Source organism: Malurus melanocephalus, unplaced genomic scaffold, assembly GCF_030028575.1.
Source record: "Malurus melanocephalus ecotype Western Australia unplaced genomic scaffold, MMel_1.1 scaffold_269, whole genome shotgun sequence".
Taxonomy (NCBI): domain Eukaryota; kingdom Metazoa; phylum Chordata; class Aves; order Passeriformes; family Maluridae; genus Malurus; species Malurus melanocephalus.
Genome location: NW_026623501.1, coordinates 900,971 through 910,211, shown reverse-complemented (window position 1 = coordinate 910,211; position 9,241 = coordinate 900,971). Strand labels below are relative to the sequence as shown.

General features: G+C 49.9%; 2 protein-coding genes across 3 annotated transcripts; one reads left to right on the top strand and one right to left on the bottom strand.

Moving 5' to 3' along the window:
- The first annotated feature begins 304 nt into the window (after positions 1-304).
- On the top strand, positions 305-4,693 carry SQSTM1 (sequestosome 1). 2 transcript variants are annotated; one of them, XM_057376039.1, is made up of 8 exons: positions 305-574; positions 716-811; positions 1,619-1,848; positions 1,969-2,125; positions 2,579-2,668; positions 3,186-3,430; positions 3,638-3,845; positions 4,392-4,693. In XM_057376039.1, the coding sequence occupies exons 1-8, from the start codon at positions 397-399 to the stop codon at positions 4,547-4,549; spliced, it is 1,362 nt and encodes a 453-aa protein (XP_057232022.1). In that variant the 5' UTR covers positions 305-396; the 3' UTR covers positions 4,550-4,693. The 2 variants fall into 2 exon arrangements, with proteins under 2 accessions (XP_057232022.1, XP_057232023.1); XM_057376040.1 differs by lacking the exon at positions 2,579-2,668.
- MRNIP (MRN complex interacting protein) lies at positions 3,044-8,583 on the bottom strand. The gene is made up of 7 exons (XM_057376041.1): positions 8,498-8,583; positions 8,352-8,411; positions 8,090-8,187; positions 6,820-6,889; positions 6,382-6,518; positions 6,051-6,138; positions 3,044-5,787 (listed from the first exon to the last, which is right to left on the bottom strand). The coding sequence occupies exons 1-7, from the start codon at positions 8,555-8,557 to the stop codon at positions 5,230-5,232; spliced, it is 1,071 nt and encodes a 356-aa protein (XP_057232024.1). The 5' UTR covers positions 8,558-8,583; the 3' UTR covers positions 3,044-5,229.
- Positions 8,584-9,241: the final 658 nt, after the last annotated feature.

Genomic DNA, 9,241 nt, shown 5'->3' with positions numbered 1-9,241 from the left:
GCCTGGCACTGCCCCGGGGCGCAAACCCGGGCACAGGCGCTGCTCCCGGGGGCCAAGCAAGGCAGGGAGCAGACGCGGGCATTTGCATGTGCCCACGGCTTTCCCCGGCTGCAGGAAAATGTGCCTGGAGCGATTTCACCTTCACGCTGGAAGGGGACGGAGCGGACCGGGACCGGGACCGGGACCGGGACCGGGGGGAGCGGGGGGCGGAGCCTGGACACCAGGGGGCGGGGCCTATGCACGCGCGGGTACAGGGGGCGTGGCCTGTGTCCCGCCCCGCCCCCCTGGCGCTATAAAAGCGGCGGCCCCGGAGCCATCSTCGCCGCCGCTCGCTCCGCCCTGTGTGTGTCTGTGTGTGCTCTGGCTCTCGACGGCAATTCCTGCTGCGCCACAGCCATGGCGGCGCTGACGGTGAAAGCCTACCTGCTGGGCAAGGAGGAGACGACCCGCGAGATCCGCCGCTTCTCCCTGTCGCCGCCCGTCCGCTACCGGGCCATCTACGACCGCGTCGCCGAGCTCTTCCAGGGGCTGCTGCGGGCCGGGCCGCCGCCCGCCTTCCGCATGCACTACAAGGGTGAGTGGGACAGGCGCTGCTGCGGGCCGGGCCCCGGGGGTGCCCTTGGGGTGGCGGGTCCCGGGGTGCGGGGCTCTGGGTACCCCGTTACCCCCCGTGACACCCCACCGGGCCCCTCATCCTGTCCTTCGGCCTTTCCAGATGAGGACGGGGACCTGATCGCTTTTTCCACCGACGAGGAGCTGGAGTTGGCGATACCATACGTGCGGGATGGCGTTTTCCGTGTTTACATCAAAGGTACGGCCGCGCAGCTCCGGAGGGCACGGCGGGTCTCGGCTGAGCGYTTAGCGCTTCCTGGCAGCGCTCCCAAAGCGGGAGAAGCCAGCCCTGGCCTTTCCCCGTGTCCTCAGGGGCCTGGTGGAAGCTGCGGCCTCGGCGGGGGAGGTTAAATAAAGGGCAGTGTAATATGACAGAACATGAATCTTCCCTGATGAGGTGGGATAAACAGACCACAATTTTCCTCCTAGCCCTGTTAGCTGGTCCAGTGCAAGCCACTGTTTTGATTCTGGTTCCCTGGATACCCTAAGCTGGCATTGGTATCTTAAATATTCACAACATGTTAGCCTTAATTCTGCTTTCTCAGTGCATAGTTGCTCCCTAGTCCCTTCTGTTCAGGTAAATGCCCTCAAACTTTATCTGCAGTCCATCTAATGAGCCACACCTGTTGTCCCCATTCTCATGTTATGCTTCCTGGCATCCTCCTTCCAAACTCCTTCTCCAGAAACATTTTGTTCTTGTAGTGCTTGGGAAAGTAGGATGAGAAGCCAAATGAGGTTGTGTAGWACTAATCCAAAATAAACGTGCCAAGAGATATTTAGGATAAGGCATGCTTGGTTTCAGGAGCAAGTATCTTTGCAAAACCCCTTTGCACGTGGTTTAAGGTCTCTTACGTGAGCCTGGCATAGTTYCGGCAGCCAGTGCAAAAATAAACTGACCTAGTAAGTCAACACTCGTCTRATGGGCTGTTTGTGCTTCCTCCTCTGCCTGATTTCCAGCCTGTAAATAGTAACCTGTTCTTGATACAGAATTTCCTTTCCTTAACAGAGAAAAAGGAATGCAAGCGTGAGCACCGCGCGCAGTGCAGCCAGGAGCCTCCCCGCAAYATGGTGCACCCCAATGTCATCTGTGATGGCTGTGAGGGACCTGTGGTGGGGACCAGGTTCAAGTGCAGTGTCTGTCCAGACTACGACCTGTGCAGCACCTGTGAGGGGAAAGGAATGCACAAGGAGCACAACATGCTCATGTTCCAGAGCCCACTGCTCAATCCATTTGAGGTGAGCAAAATCTRTGGAGGGGAAGGAGTGAATGGGAGATTTCTCAGATTCAAGTTACATGTTTTAGCTGCTCAGAACCCGGCTGTGTGAASAGTGTCACATGAATGTTACCCTTTACAGTGGCTCCCCCGAGGACGCTGGCTCCGTAAAATGCGCCATGGTGTTCCACCCTTCCCRTGGATGCACTGCTGGGGATATCCTGGGCCTGCAGCTCCCTGCCAGAACTCTGAGCAAGCTGAMGCCGCCGCTGCAGCCCCCAGTGCACCCGCTGCAGAAGGTAAGAGGAGATGACCTGGTAGACAGGGTGGTGTCTACACTGGCGGAGGTTCTGCAGCATAGGGTACAGTCTGGGTGGGAAAACAAACATAGAAACTTATCTGCTTGAAATAACTGGCACCTTTCAGCATGAAGTATGATTACTTCAAGGTGTGCTTGGGCCCATGTAATCAATGAGGATGCAGATAAAGTATTTGGAACCCAACCAAGCTGTTAGATCAAGCATGTCACTGTCTACTCCAGATCTGCCTTTCAGCATGGCTAATGAGCCTTAACAATGCTAATATTGGTTTTCTGTTCCAGAGGTAGCTCAGTTAGCTGTTGTCTCTGTAGTGCTTTGTTGTGCAGTGTATATGAGTGACAGGAATGGGCACTAAGCTCCTGTGGGGACACACCCTCTGCAGGTGCCCTTTCCCTCTGAGCTTGTGTGTGCTAACAGAAATTGTTTTTCTAGAAGCTTCTACTAACAGCCAGCCTCAGGACCCTAATGTCACCTTCCTAAAGAATGTTGGGGAGAGTGTTGCAGCTTTTCTGAGCCCCCTGGGTAAGTGATTTACAGTTCGTTACCRATCCCTGAGACTGGCTTAAAGGTCTGTTTAACAGGAGCAGCAGACCAGCTGACTGGTCTTGGAACTGTCTACTGAGTGTCAAAGGCTTAATTTACACTTGGATATTAGTAATGCCTAGGCCTAGAAAAGCCACTCAGTACCTTTTCTTTGAGAGAAAAGGAGGAAAGATTTTATTAACATGTCAGCACTACAACATTAACTTCAAGTCAGTGGTGACTCTGGATTTTGCCTGGCTTATATGGGCATAGGTACAACTTCAAGACCCCTGGCTCTTGAAATACAYGGCTTGTCTGTGTAGAGGAAGGTGACTATTTGGAATTTAGCTGTTCTTTATGAAAGAAGGCTTTGCATTTTAATTCCTGCATGTTGGGTGGCAAACTGTAGGATGATAAAAACCTTTAGGGTGTAGAGCAGGATTGATTGATTTAGGATCGTTTAGGATTGTGCTTTGCAAAAATCTGTAAGASTTTGTCCACCTTAAATAATTTCTAGGTATTGAAGTTGATATTGATGTGGAACATGGAGGACAGAGAAGCAAAGTGACTCCCACTTCTACCAACCAAGAGAAGACCAATGCTGAGGCAACCAACAGTGCTCCAACCCAGAACGGTCAGACCAAAGCAGACTGGAATAACACAGACTCTGCTACACAAGTAAATGTCGTTGCAGAACAGATACAAGACATGGTGATAGATCCTGTGCCCACACAAATGGAAGATGGCGGTTTCCACTCCCAGGTACAGGAACTGTGACAAYAATGGAATATAATCATTTAGCATGCAGTGTGGGAGTGAATATTAAGATGAGAGCAGATTAAATAATATACAGCCTCTCTAGAAGTTTACTGCAAAGGTGTGGGACTTCTTGTGGATGCAATTCCTTATATTAAAGACAGACAGTAGAAGTGTGCATCCTACCTATACATTTTTTTCTTTCCATTTCAGGAACACAGTGAGTCTAGCAGTTCATCAGGGGGTGAGGAGGACTGGACCCACTTATCGTCCAARGAAGTGGATCCTTCCACAGGTGAACTGCAGTCTCTGCAGATGCCAGACACAGACGGTCCCAGCTCCCTGGATGTGCCTCGGGATCCTCCCCCACCAGGACCTACGGGCCTGCGAGAAGCTGCCCTCTACCCCCACCTTCCCCCAGGTAAGAGTGCGTGCAGRTTTCATAGCTGATGGTAACTTTGACTTGGCAACGGCCAACTTGGCCTGACACAAGCAGACTTGTTCTAGAGGTGACAGAACCAAGGTCGTGTAAGTTACAGCTAAACCTGCCCCTGACTTCGGCAGGTTTGGCAGYTCTTGCACTCTGTTAGACATGATCAGATGGGTCCTCTCTTGCATGTGGGCAGCTAAGTCTTAACCAGACATCTGACCTTAGGCTAATGTGCCATTTGAGCAACATGAAAAAGGAGCCGTTCTCAATCGTGTCCTTGCTGTGTACTGCTCAAGAGGTCTTTTAATGCAGGATATGGAGCAGTACATCCTGTGGCTTTAGGGCAGCATTTTSTGGTGGGAGGCAGTAACAGTATCCAAGGTCTTTTAACTTGGAGCAGCAGCACTGAGGTTCAGAGTACGACCRGCTGAGCCTGACTCACTATTCTTATCTCTGACAGTGGTATTAGAGCCTYGCCTGGTTTGCCAATTACATGAAATAGCTGAACTCTAAACTAGTTTATTCTTCTTTTCACAGAAGCAGACCCTCGCCTCATCGAGTCCCTGTCCCAGATGCTYTCCATGGGCTTCTCTGATGAGGGCGGATGGCTCACTCGGCTCCTGCAGACCAAGAACTGCGACATTGGGGCAGCACTCGATGCCATYCAGTATTCTAAGCAGCCCCCCCACTTGTAGTAGTAACAAAAAGCTCTTTTCTAGCTGAAAGAAGATAATGCAGCACAAGTTATTGTTGGTTCATCTTTCTTCCTACTATGGATTTCTTTCTCATGTTCTTAAATGCTTGTAGAATGGAGGAAAAATAAATACTACTGCATGTGATGTGTCTGTGTGAGCATTTCAGCTATGGTATTTACTGGTCTAGGCTAGTATCACGAAGCAGCCTAAGACTGCCTTTTTGCAAGTACTTTGGTGTGCACTTAGGGCTACACTTAAAAAGAGAAACTGCATGCTTTGCTGCCTCTGGAGCTTCCTTGCAGCTCTGGAAGAAAGRGTTGCTATGGGAGATTTTAAAAAGGATGCAGTACAGGGACAAAGAGTTGTAGTTTGTAAGGAGTCAGTCACAGAATTTAATCGTACTGGCCAGGAATCCTTGAAGCCTGGGAGCTTTCTCTCTCCACGCTAACCTACTTCCATTCCCATTTCTAGCTGCTGAGGTTGCTAGACAACACTGTTGCTCTCAGGTTACTGTCTCTTCCCTCTTCYCCCCAAACACAACTATGAGGCAAGTAAACAACTTTAATAGTGCAATTTCTGTGGATTTGAGTGAAACCACCTTCAGTTCAAAACGTTGCTTCAGTACACAACATTATCAGATGCATTASAGGCAAGAAACAGCTGCCAAAGCCTGCCTGAACTCAGAGATCATCATCAAACTCCTCACCTGTGCAGAAGAGTTGTGCACAAGAGATGTTGCTCAGCTTTGGGCCAGGGTTAGAGTTAACAAGAGTCTTTGCCCTCCCAGTGGTATCTGAACAGCACTGTCCTGCAACGGTCTCTGCACCAGATCCTGCCCTTAGAAGCTGGCTCTGAGGTTCTCTGCACCCATCCTCAACTGAGCCACTGGTGCTGGGCAGTTTGGAGGCCAGTCTCTCAGTGCCAGCAACATACTTTTTAAATCCAAACCCTATACTCTGGGGCAGAGTCCTTCCAGCCTGTCCTGAGCACCTCCAGGCCCCGCTAGCCGTGGTGCTGTCCRGCCCCACACCTCCACTGCCCTCCTGCAGGGCCATGGTTGCTGCAGCAGCATTTTCACTGGAGTTGTCAGATGATGAGAGAAATTTGTCCCACTTAGATGGTTTGGTAGTTGGGGGCTGTGTATTYTCCTCTGGCACTGCAGACTCACAGACAGCAGGAACSACACTGCCTCCAGAACCACYATCTCCATCAGGCACTGCTACAAAGCATTTCTTAAGCTGTAAGAAAGGAGAGAACTAAGTTATAAAAAAGCACACATGGCCAGGCTGCCCAGAAGCATTAAAAATGCTTTTATTCAGGCATTGGCTTTGCCTGAATAAAATCCTTCAGAGAGAAACCCCAAACACTTTTCTTCTCCCCAATCGTTGGCTTGCTTGAAGAGCAGAGAAAGACTCAAAAATTCAAAATTCTGATTATATGAAAGAGGTCAGGAGCTATCTTCTATAGCTAAAATATCTGTAATAAAGTAAGTAATTTTAACCTTTTTGGCTTGGTAGAAAAGCTGAGAAACCCCACTTTCTTCTACATGTTCTGGCACATCACTGGAGAGGAAGTGCTTCTGATGTTTCCTGGCCAAGAAAAACATTCAGAAAGAGGACAGATTAGCTCCACTGTRGTTCTCTTCACAGGTTACCAGAGAGGTTCATAAAATGCACGTCTCTCTATCCCCAAACACCAAATCCYTGCTCAGGTGAGGGTCATACATTGCAACCTGCACTTAGCTCAGATYTCAGAGATGAGCTGCCTCCCACACCTCCAAATAAGTGTCACCACTCGGGGGCAGGAATTGCAAAACCAAGTTCTCTCTGTACCTTTGTTCTCCCACAGTGTTCTCTCTCTGGGAACAGAACTGTTGCCTTTCTARAGCTGCCTCCTCTTCGTTGCCTTCCTGATCCTCACTCTCCTGGCCCAGATATTTACTCCAGCGACTGCCTTCTTTCCTTCCCTCCTACAACATTGGAGAATTACTAAAAACAGCAAAACATGAGGTTTCTCATATTTGGTATTATTACACATGTGCTGAATGCTTTAAATCATGAATTAGCTTAGGACACATTCCTGTATCAAGTTCCCACATTCAGMTCCCAGTGGAGCAGTTCCTGTATACATCTCCCTCTGTCTCTGCAGGAGCCTCTCTGATTTGTCACACCATTTCAGCTCTTTGAACATATAAAGGGACCACTGATTTCACTGGGATTCACCTAGGACACAATGGGTTTGGATTTACCTTGGCTTTGTAGGGATCTTACCTGCTGGACTGAGCTGTCCTCACGCTGTGCTGCTTTATTTTTGCTGTCATTTACAGAGTCTTCTGCATACCTAAAATAAARGTTTAGGCTACAGTTTCTAGAACACAYTCCTGTCTGTTGATTTACAGGTTTCAAATCGCTCAGTCATAGCACAAGGGATTGGACAGAAAGCATGGAAAGGAACACCAGACAGGAGGAGACATATCACAAAAACCAGGATTTAGGGAAAACTCATGCCAAATGAATGATTTGATAGATATGTTGCACAAATACTTGATAAATCTAGTTAGAGGGCAGCCCTCTTTGTTGATATACAAATAGAGTTGCAACTTTSATCTAGAGCCACTATTCATGAAATGATAAATTTAAATTGATCATAAGTAGGGATATAAATGTTTGTTTGGTACAACTGCTTAAACTTACTAATTTATCCTATGAAACCAAGGAAAAAGGGAAGTTATTTCACAATGTTTTGAATTTCACAATTACTTGAGAATAAAAATAGTAACACTTTTTGATAAAGTGAACAATGAGTTTTCTTCCCCCAAGTTTAACCTTGATGCACTGCGTAGTCACAATTAAGTTATGTAATTACCTCTGACTAATTTCTGAAAATAACTGTAAGGAAAAAAGAGGCTGGACCAGTTCAAGATTAGATGATTTATAAACAGATGCAGGAATTAMATAAACAGGAAGGTGCTACTCAGATTTTCCAGCCCAGCAGAAATTACACGGAAGTGTTTTCACTGAACAAGTCTTTTATCAATAGCAGCAGTGATTACTCAACAAATTGACAAGGTGAACCCCCTAAATGCCAACAGTTAGGCAGCAACTTCTTCAAAGGGATGTTTTCTGAGAATGGAATCTGATGAGGATTGTAATCCGTAGGATGGACATCTCCACAGTCAGCCCATCAAACAGCACATAAAACCACTTTAAAAAAAATTAAAAAACAACACAACAAACCCAAACCCTACTGTGTATGTATTAATGAGTAAAGGCTGGACCAACACATGCTATTGATCACCTGAATTTACCTGAAAGAAACCCTTGCCAAAAATAAACATGCCAGGAGTGCTGGCAAATAAACTACAGCAAACAAAGAGCTTGTTCCTATGAGGTGGGGAATAAACTGGCACAGTCGTGGCTTCTCAACGGGCCAGAAAAGACTCCATGAGCTCAGGCTGGGCAACAGGTACCCATGGTGGGAAGATGCACATCAGCTGCAGCACATCACAAACACCGAGCAGGTWAAGCTTAAACACTGTACCAAGATGTCCAACCAAGCGCCTCCTCCGCTTCACCCTGCAGCARATTCAGCTTCTGCACGTGGCGCCTGCACTCCAGGCCCGAGCCCTGGCCATAAACCTGCACGGAATGAACGAGACAGGGCTGAGGGAGCAGCCTGAGGGGCACAGCACGGGGCGAGGCGACACCCCAGGTGTCACCGAGGTGCGAACCGGGTGAGGGTTCGCACACGCAAACTGAGGGTCCCTCAGCACACGCGGCTGAGGGTCCGGGGCTGCCCTCACCTTCTGCACGGCCTGCCGCTGGCCGCACACGCTGCAGCTCCACCGCCCGCTGCGCTTGGCCTGGGAGGGCACACAGGGGTCGGTCAGAACCCGGCATCCGTCACCCGCGACCCGTCCGGTCCCATCCCATCCCATCCCAGCCCCACCTGCTGCCCCTGGAAGCGGCGGCASGAGCAGCACCTCAGCACCCAGAACCGCTGCGCCATTGCGGCCACGTGACCTGAGCCCGCGCGGGCCGCCAGCGCCCCCCGGCGGCGGCACCGGGCAACGGGAGCGGGCAATGGGATCGGGAAACGGGACCGGGCAGCGACAGCGGGCAACGGGAGCGGGCAATGAGATCGGGCAACGGGACCGAGCACTGACACCGGGCAGCGACACCGGGCAACGGGACTGGACACTGACACCGGGACCGGGCACTGACACCGGGCAGCGACACCGCGCAACGGGACCGGACACGGACACCGGGACCGGGTACTGACACCAGGACACGGCAGCGACACCGGGCAGTATCACCGGCAGCGGGACGGGCTCTCCCCTCTCACAAAACAGCCACATCACGCACCGGCCGGAGCTCCCTTGACGAGGCCGCGCCCCGCAGCGCCCGCAGGCGGCGGCACAGGTTTAACCCGTTAACTTGGGGTCTGCATCGTCAGCGGTCAGGATGTACCTACCTGCAGATGTACCTGTCTGTGTTATACACAAAGTATACAGAGTAATAAGAAAAAAAAGGGGGAGGGCAAAGAGGGAAAAAATAGAAAAGAGTAAAGGAAAAAAAAGAAAAAGGAGAAAAGAGAACAATATGAAGAAAAAAGGAAAGAAAAAAAGAAGAAGAAAACACCCAGCGCAGTCACACTAAGTCCACTCTTTCTGGTAACTGGATAAAGAATGAG